This window comes from Argentina silus (assembly GCF_951799395.1).
Source record: "Argentina silus genome assembly, chromosome: 10".
In the NCBI taxonomy this organism is placed as follows: Eukaryota; Metazoa; Chordata; class Actinopteri; order Argentiniformes; family Argentinidae; genus Argentina; species Argentina silus.
In genome coordinates this window covers 9,280,213-9,299,493 of record NC_139664.1, presented here as the reverse complement: position 1 = coordinate 9,299,493, position 19,281 = coordinate 9,280,213, and the positions used below count along the sequence as shown (strand labels likewise).

Below are 19,281 nucleotides of genomic sequence, written 5' to 3'. Positions count from 1 at the left end.
GACTTAATGAGTGCCCGATATAGGTGCTGCAGTGGCCAGTGTTCTATATACCACAAAGGCCGGGCCTTAGGGGACAGTTCAGGTCGCCTAACTGTTATAGTACTCTCCTAGTCACATCCATGCGCACATGCCACAGCGAACATGAAAGGGGCATGAAAGATTATCCCACCACCATTGAGAGAAAGAAAATATGTGAGGGGGGGCATACTGTGCTGCAGAGGCGAGTGCTCTAACACACCTGCACCACAAAAACAGTGGTAGTAAAACAGTCACACCTGTGTCAGAGGGTTAGGCGGTCACCTTATTATTGCACATTTCACCTTTAGTGCCTAATGTTAACAACTGCAACATGAGGTCAAGGGGGGGGGGGGGGGTGGGGGGAGACATCATTGCGAAGGGCAGAAACACTGCGCGTCAGTCGAAATGCGCCAAGTAAACTGTCGCAAGCCAGTGATGTCATCGAGTTTCTAACCCCGTTGTTTCTATCGCTGCGTAGCAGAAGCTCCCATGAAAGCACCCAAAGCTTGAATTCGTAAGCGCAGGTAAATACCTGCATTTGTTTAACTATCCTACCTTTTGCGTTAGCTAGCTGAGATACGATTTGCGTTTGTGCTGCTGCATTGCTTTGAAATAGGGCTATCGGTTGTTTGCACGCCCGTGCGTGGTGCAAGAACGATGCCCAAGCTGCTAGCAGCAGTCATATCTAACTAGTAAGATAGCTAGCTTTAGTGACTGATGCCTTTGTGTTGCATCGTTGCTTGTCAAGTAACGTTGCTTGCTATATCAGTTAATCTGTTCATGCATGATGCATCCATGAATTATTATCCTAACAGCACAAGTGCGATGCCAGCTAGCTCGCTAGCTACTAGCAGACCATGCGTGCATCTAATCATTGAATGCAGTTTCATTGATTCCAGCGGTTAATTTGTGTTTGTTTGGGTAAGCGAACTATGACCAGTAGGCCTAAGTACAAACCGTATATCTTATCAATATTACAAACTAGAGGTTTTTCAAGCGTATTGTTCTGAAAGGGAGGACCTCCAAAAATGTATAGGAGGGATACGGCTGCGCGTGAACGATATGCAGCCGGGAATGGTCGGGATTATAAAAGATTTAGAAAAATGAGCAACACTGTTTACACTCTATGGCCGTTCAGTGGCAAAGGGAGTGACGATTTTCCACAGACAATAGCCAAATGTGTTTTATTCTATTTTGATAAGGCAATAATACCGATCTCGACCTGTCACTTAAGTACAACGAGTACCTATGATGAAGAGCAGAGAACTGTTCTCTATCTGTTGCTGGAGCGTTGTGCGAGAAGGAATCGGGTGTGTAAGAGCGCTCCAGCCTATACACATCTGCTTTGCACAATTGCATTGTTTTAGTCACAAAAGCAATCTGCTATACCGCTGCTGAGAGAGTGAAGGGGCAATTGAACTTGAAATGTTTTTGAGAGAGAATATGAGGGCCAGCAGGGGGGAAACAAACGTTTGTCTTAGTACAATCAATATAAGTGATGAATTCTATCAGTCCCTTCTACTTCTACGAGGCTACCTCCTTCACTAAAGCCGAAACAAGCACCCACACACACACAATTAACCGATACTTGTGTTTATAACGGAACGTATTACATAGGGAATGCATTCATAACAGTGGTCAAATAACGAATAGACAACCCATGGACGCATTTCAATCAATGTCCTCATCAACAACCCATCTGTTTTCACACATCTTGTGATGCAAACTCTAAATATTTATTTCATGATGGAGGGAAATACTCTATAATATGGCACGATGAAAGGGTAAGGGAAGACACTTTCTTTTAATATATACGTGTACACAAACATCCAGGTGCTTTGCATTGCTCTAATGTTGGAACGGAACTTGCTATGAAAGAATTAATGGCATGACGTGGAGGATCACGTGTCACACAGTAGAAACCTGATAGTGTACAATACGTTTCAAAATAAAGGAAACCGAAACTTCTGCTGCTAGCGACCGAGTTTAGAAACCGTTAATGTTGTCGTTTTTGTGCGTTTGTAATACTAGAAACACAATTTTACAACCTACCGGCTGGTATATCGAGTTATTAGCAAAGCAATGGTTCTTCTATATCTCTCTTTTAAAACGAGTATGCTTAGCCTTAGTATGGTATAAAACAGTAGGCGTTTGAGAAACAATACAGTTGAAACGTTCGTTTTTTGATTATAGCTACCTATTATTTGTGTTATATTTTCAATGTAGAAAATAAATTGTATGTATACTGTTGAGCTAGACTCACCTTTTGACCCCGACGGCACGCGCACCTGATAGAACACTTCAATCTACCCGTGCTCGCCTCTCTGCCACCATCAGGGCAGTTGAAGTTTTTCAGTTGTTTTATCAAGCAAACCTTCAGGTATGTGCATCAAATTAGGATAACTGTTCTGACTTTTTCTGTATAGTAACGTTTTTACTGCTATTTACAATGCATAGTAGCATGTCTGCATTCAACTAATTAGCACTTACTTGTTTTATTTTGGCCATATTAGCCAAAATAAATTAAGTCGTGACTGGTCAAGACCAGCAAAGTAAAACTCCTCCGTTTTGGGGCGAAACACTGTCAAGCAACAAACATGAATTTGGCAGAAAGCATTGGCTAGCCTGTGTCTACTGAATATGCATATGCATATTCATATAGCCCAGAGAGGCCGCGCTAAAAGCGGATTTTTTAGCCATGGTTGTTATTTTGGCAGTCGAGTGCTCCGCTGCATTAGGGTCAAGTTGAGTCAGCTAGAGACCGGTTTGACCGGGGGCAGCGGGCGAACTAGCGCTGTCCGTTACTGTTAATGTTAGACTAACGAGAGCGAGTTATTTATAATAATATGGTGGCATTCATAGCTATTGTGTCGGGGTAGTGTGACAGAGAAGTTGATGCCGGCCTGAGGAACCCGTAGTGAGCTTGTTGTCAGTTATATTATTAGTGTTTAGAATGTACTTACTGTGGTATGAACAGTAGTGCTTTAATCATATCTTATGTTTCAAAGTGACAGTTTTGCATGCATTTCTTATTCAATAGGCACACATTAACAGTATACTCCTACATTAAATAAAGGCTATTTCTTAGTTTGCTCTACTGGTAATTAAATGTGCCCCAAAGGCAGTGCTAGGTTGTTGTTTTTTTAACACAGATGCTTATTATTTAAAAGGATCTTTGACAAATGTAGTTCTATGGGCCTTATCTCTCTTCAGAATTGTACTAGCCTATTAGATCTACCTCTCCTCGTGCTTATTAGAGTGGAGAGACTTATGTCCTTGAATTTGTCCTTTTATTTTCCTATCTCTCTGACTCACTGTCTCACTTTCCCTTTCCATGTGAATCCGCAAATTCTTTTAAGACAGAAATAAAATGGTTATAGTCACAACAACTCTGAATTATTCATCTCTAGCCTTTTACCCAGGGATATAGTTTCAGTCATGGTAGAGACATAGTCACAGTATTGGAGACAGGATAGTTTACAGTGCTTAGTGGTACAGTGTGATAAAGTCTTGTTTGTCACATCCTCTACACTTAGTATGTATTGTTTTTTTCTTACCTCATTCCCACACCATACTACTTATTTATAAAAGCCCAATTTTCGTTCTTTCTTGCTCATATTCCTTAAAGTTAATCCCATCTTTCTCTCTCTTAGGTGCTGACTATCTATCTGCCTTCTTGCCCATCCAGCTACTCTGCCAGGATTTGCCGAACTGTGCCTGATATACATGCTAATACATGTATGCTGCATAGCCAGCGCCCCCAACACTCTCAAGCCCTGACCCCTGCGCTATGAGCAGAGGTAGAGGAGGGCCCTACAAAGAGCGCTACCAGCGACCCCCCTTCCCCTACCTAGACACCAAGCAGCATTACTACAGGCCCGTTCACCACAGAGCTCCCCCTCTACAGGTCCCACACTCAAACACCTTTTCTGGCCCGTGTCCCCGTTTAGTGTCCACTCACTCTCTGTCTCATCCTCCCTTCCCCACTGCCCCTCCCATACCTGGCCACAGCCCAGTCCAAGCCTCAAACCAGGTGGTGTCAAACGGATCGGGTTGCCAGAACTCCAGCTCTGGCCATAATCCCAACTCCTTTCTGCACCAGCAGACCCAGTTCCTGAGAGGAGAGATCTCTGAGGCGCCCCAGTTCAGGGTTGGCCACCAAGGGGGGGCACAAAGCTGTGGTAGAGGTGTACCAAACAGGCCTTCCAACATACCGAACGAGCCACAGAGCCAGTCAGGGTACAGCAAACCCCCCCACCACAACAGCAACACCGGGGGTAGAGTGGACTACAGCAGGGGGCAAGCCTGGGGGAACAGCAGGGATTTGGGGTACAACCCACCCTGTCAAACAGCCTCTAGAGGCACGACAGGCCCTCGGTACTGGAACCAGAACCAGAGGGAGACTAACTACCAGAACCAGTACTCCAATAGACAGTGGAGACCCAAAGAGGACTATGCTGAGTGTTCGTCTCTGTCTGATAGCTTTCAGAGTTTTTCCTTAAGCGAAGGGAGGTCCTACAGAGGAGGGGATAGCTTTGACAGAGCTTCTGTTTGTAGTAGTAACTCAAGCAACAGAAGTAAAACTAAGGGTTCCCTGATTCCAACACCTGATATCCAGGAGCAGGTTATCAGAGCCTTGACCGAGTTAAGCCCCAGTGAGAGTCTCCAAGCAAGGTTATTGGCGAAAAAGCTTCGTCTGCCAAAAAAGATTGTCAACCGAACCCTGTACGCTCTTGAACATTCTCGGAAAGCTTCAAAACAAGGGGACAGTCCTCCAGCGTGGACTCTCTACAGTGAACCGAAGACAGATCAGGGAAGCCAAAACTCCAAACCAGAAGACTCACATTCCCAACAGAGAGAAGGTTCAGAGTCTCAGGAAACTCGTCTCCTCTCTGTAAAAAAGGAGCAAGAGGAAGATTACGACTCTTCATCCTCTTCTTCAGTATCAGACTCAGAAGAACCACAATCCCAAGGCCAGGAGGAACAACAACCGATTGTTATAGGTACTACTAGCAAAGCCATTGACCTCAATCTTGACCCTCTCAACATGGCGGAAAGCAGGGAACAGAAGGATCAGGTTATGCAGTACCTCCTGGATGTAGGGGAGGCCACATCTCTGGTCATAGCTAAGAACCTAGGCCTGAGAACTGCCATTAAGGTCAACCCCACACTCAATGCCCTGGAGAGGCAAGGGGAGGTCAGCAAGAACAGTGAAGTCACCCCTCATACCTGGGAGCTGTCAGACCACCGCAGAGAGAGGATGGAACGAAGCCTGAAGGCCTCACAGAGCGCCACAGCTGTGGGGAATACAATCAAAATAGAGGAAGGCGAAGCAGGATGCGCAAAAGTGGAGCAGATGGTTGTTGGGACCGGAATCGAGCCATTTCCTCCAGGGACGGAGGTGGGTTCGTGCGTTGAGGGTCCGCAGTCGTCCGGGGGGGATGCTGAGGCGGTAGGTGGAAACTTACACTTGAGGGGTCATGCTGATATTGAGGGAGGGTGGAGCGCAGGGGCTGAGGAGGATTTCCCTGCCAACTTCCTCACTCTTGGAGACCCCTCTCCCAGACCTGGAGCACATTCCCCAAGTTCAAATGCCAGAGTTGGAGCCTTACCCGATTACACTGACCTCCCTACCTCTGCCATCACCTCTCTCCCCCCCCTCTCTTCTCTCCTCCTCCCTCTCTTCCTCTCCATCTTTTATTCCTCAATCAGGAAGAGGACACCAACGGAGGGCAGTGGGCCACTGACGACATCCCAGAATTCCTCAACGCCATCCGCCGGGAGACTAATGCAGACATGTCTTCCAGGGGAACTGTTGCCGTGTCCCTGGCAGCGCCCCAGCCTCAGAACCTGCAGGCAAAACTGCAGGAAGTGAGGACAAAGAACCCGGTCAGTGGCCTCATGGAGTATGCCCAATACCTGGGTCACACCTGTGAGTTCCTGCTTCTGGACCAATCAGGGCCCTCCCACGACCCCAGGTCAGTGATAATTCAAGTTCAATTCTGGCCAACATGTTATTGTCTGAGGAAAGGGGATATAGTCTGCAGAAACAAACAATCAAAACAAAAGTGGACACTAATACATAACGCAGCGATATGTCTGTGAGGGAAAGTGATGTGACGTAGCATGTTATATTTTAGACCATAACCATTCCCTGTTTCTCCCTCCATCTTCTTTTTCCGTCCCTCTCTCCCGCTTCTCCTCACTCCCTCTCTCCCCACCCCATCTTTCCCTCTCCCAGATTTCGTATGCAGGTAATGCTTGACAGCAGGTTGTTCCCTGTAGCCGAAGCATCAAATAAGAAGGTGGCAAAGAAAGACGCTGCAGCAGCAACCCTTCGGATCCTGCAACGGGAGATGGAGGGAGGAGGGGCTGAGGGGGAGGAGGGAAACACTGCCGGGATGGACCAAGCCATGGATCCCATTACTGATTCCACTGTAAGTGTGTGTGTGTGTGTGTAAGTGTGTGTGTGTAAGTGTGTGTGTGTAAGTGTGTGTAAGTGTGTGTGGAGGGAGTTGATTGTTACAGCGGAGTGTGAAGAAATCCCATCACAGGTTGAAATCTTAACGAAACACACATTATAGGATGGGAATACAGTTTCCATAGTACTTGGAAAAGGAATATCACTCCAATTCCACTATTTGGCAGGTTTACAGATAAAAGCTAATCTTGACTGTGACAAATGGATGAAATAATCTCACTCCCTTGTTGTCTGTTCCCTCGTAATTTCCTCTCTTTCTCTGTCAGGCGAGTGTGGAGGGTCCTCCCCAGGCCCTGTCTCGTTCCTTGCCAGGAGGTAAGAACCCAGTCTCCATGCTGATGGAGTTCAGCCAGCGCACGGGGAGCCCTATCGAGTTCATCAACACTGGCCAGGCAGGACCACCACACGACCCACGGTACTGAGAGCTACTCATCCCCCCTCTATCATTTGTCATTGTCTAGTCATCCCTGGACAGGCTTAGAGGGTCCACTAGATGCCCCACAGTCTCTCTCTCTCTCCCTTCCTCCCTCCCCATAGACCCGGTGGAGTTATTTCTATCCTGGGTGGCCTAAATATTGCAGTCTGCTGACTGAGACACAATGCCATCTCTGTCCATCTCACTGGTATCCCCCCCTCGGCAGTGTTCTGCAGTGAGGCTGAGAGATACAATACCAGCTCTGTTCCTGTCTATGTATAGCTCCCCTTATACACTGCTGGGATCCCTTTGGCAGTGTCCTACAGTGGTGATTCTGTGACCACATCTGCTGCATCTCAATAGCCCAAAGAGGCTTTCTCTCCTGTTTCCTCTCATTCATTGACACAGGACCGGTGATAGTCCTGCGGTGATTACGCTAAGTGTAACTACGTCTGCCCCCTTTTTTTCCTCCTACTCTTTTCTAGGAAACAACTCAAACCTCTCTCCTCTCTTTCCTCCAGGTTCATGTTCAGGGTAAAGATTGGAGAGAGCCTGTGTCCGGAAGCTTCAGCCCCCAGTAAGAAGGCAGCACGCCAGCTCGCCGCAGAGGAGGCAGTGAAAGAGTTAACATCTGATGGTAGAATGCAGCTTAATAAGGTGAATAGAGAGAGAAAGGAGGGAAGGAGAGATGTTCGGATGAATGTAAAGAAATGGATAACTGATAAAGCTAGATCGAGATGGAGGCCCAGTCAATATAATCAATTCAGTTCCCTAATCCCTTCCCCATTGACTCCGTATACACAGATTTGAAACGACTGACTATGGTTGAAAAAAAGTCTTCACGGAAAGCTTCACCATTTTATGCCTTAATCCATCTCCCATCCCTTTCTCCTGTTTTCCTTCCTTCCCCGGCCCCCTTCCCTCCTCCAGCCCCTGTTGCCCCTGGGTCCAGCAGGTGATGGTACGGGGGGTGACTCCCTACCCCTCTGCCCCTCCCTGCCCCCCCTCACTGCTGAGGAGTTGCGGGCGGCCCATGATGCCGGGGTGGGAGACCTCATCAACCACCTCAACAACAATGCTGTGTCTGGACTGCTGGAGTACGCCAGGGCCAGGGGCTTCGCTGCTGAGATCCGACTGGTGGGGCAGTCAGGACCAGCGCACGAGCCCAAGTAAGCACGCAAGCACACACTCACTCACTATCCATATACTCCATGCCGCTAAGACCCATATCCTACTGATGATCACTCATAATCTCTCTCTCTCTCTCTCTCTCTCTCTCTCTCTCTCTCTCTCTCCCCCCCCCCGTCTCAGGTTTACGTACCAGGCAAAGCTGGGTGGTCGCTGGTTTCCCCCAGTGTGTGCGTCCAATAAGAAGCAGGGGAAACAGGAAGCGGCTGATGCCGCTTTGAGGGTTCTGATTGGAGAAGCGGAGAGGGCGGCCCGCACTGGTGAACTCACCCCAGCAGAGGTGACGTCTTGTGTAATTTTTCATATGGTATTAGTACCCATGCTGTTATTACTACACCACAAATACCCCCAGGCAGATGCAGTGATCCTACCATAACCTATTGCTTTGTTTTGTTCAGACAGTAACAAGACAGGTTAAAGACTCCCTTCTCTCTCTCTCTCTCTCTCTCTCTCTCTCTCTCTCTCTCTCTCTCTCTCTCTCTCTCTCTCTCTCTCTCTCTCTCTCTCTCTCTCTCTCTCTCTCTCTCTCTCTCTCTAGCTGCCTGTCACTGGTAGTACTCTACATGACCAGATTGCCATGTTGAGTCACCAGCGCTTCAACGCACTGACCACACGCATACAGCACAGCCTCCTGGGACGCAAGATCCTGGCCACTATCACCATGAGGAGGGGAGAGGGCCTTGGCACCGTGGTCAGTCTAGGCACGGGTACGTCACTGTCACTGCACCCGCTGGAGACAAACTAAACGAGTTTGAGAGAGGAAATAGGCCAGGATGGGAATTTCTTTCAAAAGCAGTCCAGGAGTTTCTCACATTTGATGAATGGCTGTGTTCTTCAGAAAGCCACACATAACCCAGAAGTCATGATTTAGAGAGAATAACACCTATTTGTGATGGAATGTTTTTGTGTCTTACATTTTGAGGTTTTCTTTGTTGTTTTTTACCTTCAGGAAATCGCTGCGTTAAAGGGGAGGAGTTGAGCCTTAAAGGGGACACGGTTAATGACTGCCATGCAGAAATCATCTCTAGAAGGGGATTTGTCAGGTAGGAAATAAGATCTGTCCATTTTCGTTCTGCTTTCCCCCACACTTTCCATACTTTCATTCTCTCTCTCTCTCTCAACCACTCCTCAGGGTGTCCTGTGTCAGTGGTGAAGTAATTACAGACTGAAATGTGGGTGCTAATGTGCCCGCAGCATCCATCTTGGTTGTCATTGAGTGTATTAACGCTACTTTGGAGATTCTCTGTTTCTCTGCCAGTTTTCTCCTCTCGTGTTGGCTCCTGTCCAGATCCATTTCTAAACCACACATCTGTCAGTTTGATCTGAGTCAGTCAAATAAATGTGTTATACCGTCCCTCTCTCCCCTCTCCCTCACTCTCCCTTTTTCATGCACTCCTTTTCTCTGTCAGGTTTCTGTATAGTGAGTTGTTGAAGCACTGTGAAGGATCAGAGGACAGTATATTTGAGCCTGCCGAGGAAAACAAACTCCGGATCAAACCTGACATCACCTTCCACCTCTACATCAGGTGGGATTATGAAATCTGTCTCTTCCTCCCTCACTCTTTAATTCCTCCCCTCCCCCTCCTTGACTTCCTTGTGCCCTCTATTCGGGCACTGCTAAGGCAGTGGTTCCCTAAATGGTTTCTATGTTAAGACCCACACAGCCCTGATCATCAACACTGGCCTACAGAATATATCTATTCCTCTTCCTACCACTCAACTCCTCTCCTTCACCCCCTCTTCCCCAATGCTCTCTTAATAACTAGCTGTATTGTAAACTGTTTGCACTCCCGTCACCTTCCTCTCTCGCCCCCCCCCCCCGTCCCCCCCTTGTGTCAGTACTGCACCATGTGGGGACGGGGCTTTGTTTGACAAGTCGTGCAGTGAGTCGGCGGAGGACGGAGCGGCAGGACACCAGCCTCTGTTTGAGAACGCCAAGCAAGGCAAGCTTCGCACCAAGGTGGAAAACGGTAAGACACACGACCGCCACCTCGCCTCAGCAGGACAACAGAGACATCTCAGCTGATGTAGAACCACTCAACATGAAACATGTTGTGATGTGGTCTCAGGTGAGGGCACCATCCCAGTGGAGTCAAGTGCCATCGTGCCCACCTGGGATGGCATCCAGCATGGTGAGAGGCTGAGGACCATGAGCTGCAGTGACAAGATTCTCCGCTGGAACGTCCTGGGCCTGCAGGGGGCGCTGCTGAGTCACTTCCTCCATCCGGTCTACCTGAGCTCTATCACTCTGGGTAAGACACATTGAGGGACCGTTGAAGATCTGAAATGATTGGATAGGTGCAGAGGTGGAAAGAGTACTGATGTCCTACTCAAGTGGTCCTACTCAAGTATAAGTACTAGTTACTTCAGTTCTAGTCTCGGAAACAACTAAATTAATAGGACAAAGGAGCTAATTAAAAAGTACTCAGTAATTTGCGTTACATAAAACATAAAAAAAAAAACTTGATTATTGCATTTCATCACCAAAATTAAATCTTATGAACAATCATTGTTTAGATTTTTTGCACACTTTAATTCAATTGGCCTCTTAAGACGCGGTGCTCGCTATTGAATATGACAGACAGAGTGCAGTTGTGGCACTGCTGCTATTTCTTGAATTAAAAACCTGCCCTTAACAGAGGCTGCCAAATGCTGGTCTGATTCTGCTATGGATATCATTGTATTGTAATGCATGATACTCAAATAAGTACAAATCCTTGAAAAAATCTACTCAATTACAGTAATGACAGTAGTTGTAATTCATTACTTTCCATCTCTGGATAGGTGTAAGAAATATGGCATTAGCTCTGCCTAGCTTTCTGGTTGAACTGATACTGTGTGTAGCAAGCTTACTCATTAACAAACCAGTCCATGGCTCACCTATTAGACTGTTTGAATACACACAGTCAATCTCTCCATGTTCTTCTCCTCTCCTGCTGTAGTTTTAGATCTGACTATGTGATGTGAATATTCAAAACAGGCTTGTGAACATGGAATGAGTCATAGGAATTCTCTCTCACTCTTTCACCCCTAAACACAATCATTTGTTCCTTTCCCCCTACTTCTTTCCCTTTGTTTCTATTGTTTTCTTTGTCTGTTCTGTTCTTCCCTGCAGGCTACCTGTACAGCCACGGTCACCTGACACGAGCAGTTTGCTGTCGATTGGCCAGAGACGGCGAGGCCTTTGCCAAAAGTCTTCCTCCTCACTACACACTCAACCACCCAGAGGTACACACACTACACGTCACCCAATGATCCAGAGGCGCACACACACACACACACACACTATACAACCACCCAGAGGTACACACACACACACACACAGTACACGTCACTCAACCATCCAGAGGCACGCGTGCACACACACACTACACGTCATCCAACCACCCAGAGGCGCACACACAATACTACACAACCACCCAACCACCCAGAGGCACACAGACACACACATTACACAATCACCCAGAGGTGTAGCCCAAGCACCCAGCCCAGCCATTAATACAAACTGACACGCAAACAACTCCTATTTTACACTCCGTTTTTGATTTGCAGAGTCATTTGAATTGCCTTAATTAATCCAATTGAACAATCTTTTTCTCCCCTCTCTCTGTCTCTGTAGGTTGGCAGGGTGAGTGTGTATGACTCTACGCGTCACACAGTGAAGACTAAGGAGTCGAGTGTGAACTGGAGCCATCCGGACCACATCACTGTGGAGGTTCTGGACGGGACCAAGGGCAAAACAGACGGGTACGGACCAGAACTAGACTAAAACTTGACTAAATCTAGATCTGAAAGAAGTCAGTGTATTTGTATTGATTGATGGCTGTGTTTTCCTGCCTTATCTGACGCTGTGAACAATCCAGACAATGCTACCTAATCTGAAGAGTTGACTCCAGTTCAAGTCATTTTACAACAACCCTTTCATTTTATTGCTCTCTCCCCCTTCTCCCTCCCCAGCCCCAAACTGGACGTGTCACGTGTCTCCAAGTCCAACCTATTCCGCCTCTTCCGGTCGCTATGCCAACGATGCAGTCGCCCCGACCTGCTGGCTCTGCCCTCCTATTCCCACGCCAAGATGGCTGCCTTGTCCTTCCAGGTTGCAAAGCAGCACTTCTTTCAGGCCCTGGGCAGTCATGGATACGGTGCCTGGATCGGCAAGCCGTTGGAGGAGAAGGGCTTCGATGCTAAAGAAGGGGTGGGTTATGAGGGACAAGGTGCAGGGCAGGCAGGAGAGAATGTTGCTGTGGGCAACCAGGGATATGGCAACAACAACAACAACAGTTATGGCGGAGCAGCAGCTGAGTACAGCCACAGCCAGGAGTGGTATGGCACAGCTCAAACACAAGCTATGTAGAAAGAGGAAGGCGGGATGGAAAGAGGAAGGGAAGGCGAAGGGGTGAGGGCCAGCCAGAGTAGTGGGGGAGAAGGATGGAGGATAGTTGGGAGCGAAGAGAGAGAAGAGGAGCAGAAAGAGTCGCTTGCAGTAAGTTCTGCATCTTCCTGAGAGAGCGGAGTGGAGGCTAGATGGAGTGAGTGATGGATAGAGACAGAATGACAGAGAGGAGTGACAGTCTCACAGGTTGGGGTTAGACAGCAGCAAGAAAGAGAGAAGGAGGTAGACACAATCGAACGAGTGAATGTCACTGTTAAAGAAAACAAGAACAGCACACATCCGTTTCGAGTGAGACAGAAAATAATGTATTTGTGAACTGAACATGAGGGACAGGGTTGGTAAAAGAACCCACCTCTTGGTGAGGTGAATAAGAGATGTCGCAACCAGTAACAGAATCGCCACTGTTTGATTTATTGATTAGAGTTCATTCCTGAAGCAAAATGGCTCCAGTGCTGTGAAACTCTACCCTCCGTCTCATGTTCTCTCTTTGTTGAGTAGTCCCATGTTATCAAGCTAAGGATAGATACCGATCACACCTAACATTTAACCTGCTTTGTAGCATTTAGACACCCCGACCGAGCCCTCTGTCACATGCCGCTACTATGGCGACAAGTTGGCGCCATTCCTGCAGGTCAACACTTCCTCTGAGCCATCCCATAATTTCTCTTCTGAAAGATAGAAACCGCTTATGTTATCTACTCGATCATAATCAATCTGTTATTCCCCCTCTCTGTTGTGCTTTTTTGGTTCCCATTGTTGAAGGTAGTCTCTAGATGGCCATGCTGGAGAGGACAGGAGTGATGGAGGTTGGCCTGACGGATTAGGTGTTTGTTCTTCATCGAGAGTCAAGGGTCGTGTAGCTACACTGTAACATTGCTGCTCGTGCTGATAGCATTTGTGGTTTAAAAAGAAAAAAAGAAAAAAAAAAGTTTTTATACTTTCATCCTCTCTAGCATGGCCAAATAAGGACGACCAGTTTCAGTGGGTAAGGTTTGTTGTAATGTTTTTTCGTTCGGTCTGATCAAACACATTGACATGGCGACATAGCTAGAAGGTTGATGCAATATATACATCATGTACATACAAATACATGAACACACAGATGTATATGCAAATATGGATGTTTGTATGTATATATGTCTGTGTGTGTATGTATATGTATATATTTTATGTATATATTTTGTAAGTCATACCTAAAATTGATTTTATATTGTCTATTTTTTTCAAAATGTTTTAATGCAACGAACATGGAAAGTGTTTTGTTTTTTTATGGATAGGATTTCTTGAGAGTGTTTAAAAAGATTAAAAAGACCAGACTTGTCAAGCTGAGTTGTGTGTGTGTGTGTTCAAATCCTTTTTTGTTTTTGCACAAGGTGTCTCTCATCTGGAGACAAAACATATTGTTTCACAAAGACATGTATGTAGCATACTGTATACACACTAAAGTCAACATGTTTGATAACATTTGGTGTCAGTCTCTCTTTCTCTTGCATGCTCAGACTCTTTCAGTAATGGTTGCTGTTTCTTGATCACACTACTTGTCTCCTGTCTGTACTTCCACTACAGAGAGAGTGACAGACAGCTCATGTAGGAGAGGGATCCCCACTGTTATTTTCTATTCTGTGTGTATGTGCTCAGATGAGACTCCATACCGTTACACCCTTCAAAGACAGGAAGGCCCACTCTTCAAAGAGGAAGTGTTCTTTTGCACAGCTTTGCTCTCCTCACTGATGCAATGACATGAAAATGAGGGGGGTGTATGTATTCCTAAGTGATCCAGCCTCATTTGTGGGACTTTGAGGAATGTTTCCTGTCTGGGTGTTGTTTAGAGAGCTTAGAGAGACTGGAACAATATCCTGCAGAGAGCGCTGCAGTACCGTAAGTGACCCCCAGGTGTCAACATAGCATACCCAGAGGGGAGTGTGAGAGAGAGAGCAAGGCAGTATCAAATCAGCCCCAGGTGACCTGTTAGTCATGGCTAGGGCTTAAGACATATTCCCCACAGTATCTCTTATCTGACCATTACAGTGTGTTCTGCATAGCAACATATCTAATTAAATTGCATCTATTCATGTTATGTAGCAGACTTTAGTTTGATTTCTGTTAATTACATAGCTATTTGTCAGTTTAAGTGGTTTTGTCAGGCAGAAACTAGGTCTCAGACATGTCCCATGTCTCTATGGTTATCACACTGTTCATCATGTAGCTTTCAGTGATCTGTTTGGTCAGAGGGTTGGGTTGTTGTTCAGGTAGCTTCATGTTTCAGATGTCTACTACAGCTGTGTGTGTGTGTGTGTGTGTGTGTTTGTGTTTTTCAAAGTAGGCGAACTGTGAAAGTGTGGGTCTACTATGATCCCTTGACCTGTCGGTTGGATTCATTCTGTCAATCAATCACTCCAATTCAATCAGTCACCTCTAGAGGGGTGGAGGGTGGGACCAATGAGAGAGCGAGGGAGGGAGTGATAGAGAGAGAGAAAGAGCAGGAGAGGGGGAGAAAGAGAGAGCTGGGGGATAGAGTGAAATATTAGTCCAGACCGAAAGGGCTTAAATGAGCCAATCGATACACTCAGATAGAAATAGATGAGCGAGGGGAAGGAGGGAATACGCATGAGAGTGGAGAAGGAGAAATGGTCAGAAAGATTAGCAAACAAGAAGAGCACTAGCAAATGGAGAAGAAGAGACGGTGATAGTCATAAGTGATATCAGTGAGCAGGAAAGAGATGGTGGCAACAACGAAGATGAGGAGAGACCGATGGTGTGTGTGCGTAGACGAGGGGGGATCTGTCAGTGTCACTTAGCTGAGCGGCTGCAGACAGCTGACTCTGCAACCATCTCAGACACGCATGCATTCCACCCCCGTGTACACTCACACACTCTCCTTCTGTCTTAAGCTGACTCGGTGAAAAAACAGTTAGCCTCTGAACTCTTCAAACACTTCAAAGTTGTCTTAGTGGCAGATAGTACAGCAAACACACCCAACCACTCCCCTCCCCCCTTCTCACACACACAAACACACACACTGATATGACATACACAATTGCCCTTCAGCATAAAAATGCTGCTGCCCCCCTACACTCACGTTTTCACACACACACATACACTCTATCACACACATTCTCATGCATACTAGGGTATATGTACATTGTCAATGGATAACAGTTAGTCCAACTCTCTTACTCAAGGTCAATCAGATTTGATGGCGTGGAACACAGACTCAGCTCTACTTTGGAGGAAAAAAAAAAGAAAAATGAAATTTGCAATATCATTTGTTTCCAGGGTGAACTCTCTTTAGATCTCACCAGCTATTGTAATATAGTTGTAACAATGCATGGAAATTGAATAGCGCTGTAGTAAATATTATGTTGTTGTTTATTCTGTGTATATACTAGCACTATAGTATTTGTCGCAAAAGAATGACATTTACATTTACATTTATGGCATTTAGCAGACGCCTTTATCCAAAGTAAGTGAATCATCTATCTATTAGTCATCATAAGATAAAGTAATCAATGCTCGGACCAGGGGCCATAGGCAGTCACAATGCTAGAAGAAGGAAAAATTGTACAGGGGGGTAGTGGGGTTAAAGAGGTCTTTAGGAGGGACCGTTAAGATGTCGCCTGAAGTGATGGGTCTTCAATCTATGGCGGAAGATTGGTAGTGAATCTGCAGTCATGATAGCAGTGGGAAGCTCGTTTCACCAGCGGGGCACCAGGACAGTGAAAAGCTGTGACCGAGTAGTGCGGCTGCTGCATCCATGTAGAGGCGGCGGTGCCAGGGGCCCAGAATGAAGATTAGAGTAATATGAACTTGTCCTAGTCATCATTGGTCTCTGTGTGTTTGTGTGTTTTTTCGTGATTGAGGTCCTGCATGGACGTTTGGCCATTCTGGAATTGAAATAAATTAGTTACCATTAATTTATAAAATCGAAACCTTGACCTCTGTGGCTTCGGCGACAAACTAGAATGTAGTCATTAGAGCATCAACTGCCCCCAGCAAGAACACACGTGCACACACACACACACACACACACACACACACAGGTACTCCGTCCATCCACACCATGGAGGTTAGCAGTAAAACAGCCTACCACCAAGAAGCATTCAGCTGTCATCTCTCGGTCACTCCAGAGAGCAACATCAAACACTGTTAGGTCAGCGTGTCCCAAATGGTGGGTCAGGAGGATGGGTAGAGGCTCCTGTAGGGGTGATAGCCAGCTTAAGGCTGGAGCACAGCTTGAACACCAAATGGCTTTAGTTCATTCAGAAATAGTCAAAGGGTATCAGCAGCCAGACACCCTCGGAGGGAAGAGTAATGTTTTTTTCATGATCAAAACCCCTTATGTTAAGGACACACCATTTAACCTCTGATACCCTCAAACTGGAGAAGGAAAACTGCTGACTGTCGACGGAAAGACAGAAAGACAGAAAGACAGAAAGAAGTTGCTGTGAGTTTTGAGATTAATTAATGGAATGGCCGTGACAGATTAATTAATAGCCAACTAAATATTTTTTCTAATTTGGTTTTTGAGTGACATAGCTATTTCTTATTCAAATATTCTTTTTACAAAATCATTTGTAATTTCATTTCTCATCATTGATATACAATATAGCTGTGTTTAACTGAGGCTGACAACATGGTTTGAAGCATTGTGCATGCATGCGTGCGTGCGTGCGTCTAACTGTGTGTGTTATTAGCATCCTTTCATTTAAAGGGCACAGTTGTTTGGAGGCGAGATGTTCTGTGCTGCTCTCACTTAAATGGGAGAGGGGGACACTACAGCTCTCTCTTTCTCTCTCTCTCTCTCTCTTTCTCTCACTGTCTCTCTCTCCATTTCCTCTCCCTTTCTCACTATCTCTTTTTTCCTACTCCCCCTCTATCCCCCTTCTCTATTCCTTCTATCTCTCATTCCAGGATGTGATCTCTCTGATGGTTAGAGTGCTATGCACTGTGGGTAGATCCATCTGCGTACAGTGGTTGGTTTGAATAGCTGTGGGTTAGCCTAGCCGCCACTGCTCCCTGCTCCCTAATGCAATCTGATCCATTAGGATATGATGGAAGGTGTAGACTGTGTAGAACAGCTATTAGAGAGTGTCTGATGGAGTGAGGTCCAGTCTAGTGGTCTATTAGGAGGTCCCATGCAGCCACTCATCAATTATGATGATACATGCCACTTGGTGTCCCTTCTCGCATGGCCGTCTAGTGCCACTTTTGACATGAACATGAACATCTAGTAGAACTGATTGGCGAACACATGAGTGTCTTGGTCTTTGGGGTTCAGATTTAAGGTCAGGGCAGGGGTGGTTGTTAAAATCTTATTTATGGTTAGAAGGAACCATGTCTCAGTTAGGGGGCTGACAGATGGAGAGACTGGAGAAGTGAAACAAGGAACTGAGGACGAGTGAAAGGACAATGTGCTGGTGTTGTGTGTGGCCAGTCTGATCCATGGATGAGCCAATCTCTTGTTAATGAATCAAGCTTTCTCTCCCCCCCCCCTCTCTCTCTCTGTCCCTCCCTCTCTACCACTTTCTCCTCTCTTAACCCTCTCTGCTTCTAGGAAGTTGGCCATTTCCTGTCCCTCCACTTGCGCAACCAGTGGCTTTGTACACTTGATTAAAGGGAGAGAGAGAGAGAGAGAGAGAGAGAGAGAGAGAGAGAGAGAGAGAGAGAGGAGAATTTGTCTGTATACTCTGGGGTTGGCATAGCAACTGCCTTACCAGCCATGATTCCTTTATATGTTCTATTATTCACTTTTCCGTTCACATCAATTTTCAGGCCATACATCTGACATATGCTTCAGGGGTATGGGCTAACCTTTCCAATACAAAGGACCCAAATCACTCTCTCGCTCCCTCTCTCTTTCATTCCTCCAATCTCTCCATCTCTCTTGCAGCCCCCTAACCTTTGCAGGCTTGATGAGAAGCATACTGTAGGCTGCCCACTGTCTCCCCACTCTTTCTCTCTGTCAACCACTATTCTCTCATGATCACTCACCCCTCTGGACTCGCTCTCTTGCTCTGGTCCTCTCTGTCGCTCTCCCTCTCTCTCTCTCTTTTCCTAGCCATTGTCCACTCTCTCTTAAGCACTCACCCTCGCCCTTCCTTGTCCCTTTTCTCTCTTTCCCTCCCTCTTTTTCTCTCCGGGAAAGTTGGACAGCTGCGCCCGCGCCCCGTGACGTAACTGTCCTCTCTCTGTCCCTCTCTACCTACGACCTCCAACCTTTACCCGGGGCTTTTATTTCGGTTGTGCGCGCTGAATCGCGCAACTCTGCCCGCTGACCCGTCATTGGCAACCCCAGAGCAGAACCGTTTTTTACACTCCTGCCCTTTTCCTCCGTTTCCCTCTCTCGCTGAAAGGACAAATCTCCTCTCAGTCTCAATTCCTTCTTTCCTCTCCTCCCGTCTGTAACGCCGTATTTTCGTCTCTGTCCCTCTCCGTCGCTGACTCTCTCCCTACCGTGCTTGTTATTTAACAGTATTATCCCGACTGTGTTGGTCCGGAAGTGCCCTCATCATCGCCATCACCATGACTACGGTGGGTCGGCGATGAGTCCCTATCTGCCGTGAAGTGAGAGGGAGAAGGAAAGCTAGGTGACATATGGCGGGTGCCGCAACCTAATAGTTCATAAATCCTTTCCTAGACGACATCATGCTCTTTATGTCTGTAAGATTCCATAATTGGAGGATATAGGAAAAGGGCATGTCATATAGCCTACCATAATCTTCTCTCTCTCTCTCTCTCTCTCTCTCTCTCTCTCACACACACACACACACACACACACACACACAC

General features: G+C 46.6%; 1 protein-coding gene across 3 annotated transcripts; it reads left to right on the top strand.

Annotated features, from left to right (window-relative positions):
- The first annotated feature begins 432 nt into the window (after window positions 1-432).
- adar (adenosine deaminase RNA specific) lies at window positions 433-13,824 on the top strand. Of its 3 annotated transcripts, none has more exons than XM_083679326.1 (16): window positions 433-542; window positions 3,672-5,470; window positions 5,731-5,996; window positions 6,260-6,455; window positions 6,766-6,914; window positions 7,436-7,571; window positions 7,845-8,083; window positions 8,226-8,382; window positions 8,641-8,809; window positions 9,052-9,145; window positions 9,512-9,628; window positions 9,942-10,072; window positions 10,172-10,354; window positions 11,218-11,330; window positions 11,722-11,849; window positions 12,060-13,824. In XM_083679326.1, exons 2-16 carry the CDS (start codon window positions 3,809-3,811, stop codon window positions 12,454-12,456), a joined length of 4,137 nt encoding a protein of 1,378 aa, XP_083535452.1. In that variant the 5' UTR covers window positions 433-542; window positions 3,672-3,808; the 3' UTR covers window positions 12,457-13,824. The 3 variants fall into 3 exon arrangements, with proteins under 3 accessions (XP_083535452.1, XP_083535454.1, XP_083535453.1); XM_083679327.1 differs by lacking the exon at window positions 433-542 and adding an exon at window positions 2,063-2,398; XM_083679328.1 differs by lacking the exons at window positions 9,942-10,072; window positions 10,172-10,354; window positions 11,218-11,330; window positions 11,722-11,849; window positions 12,060-13,824 and having other exon boundaries at window positions 9,512-9,926.
- The last annotated feature ends 5,457 nt before the right edge of the window (window positions 13,825-19,281 follow it).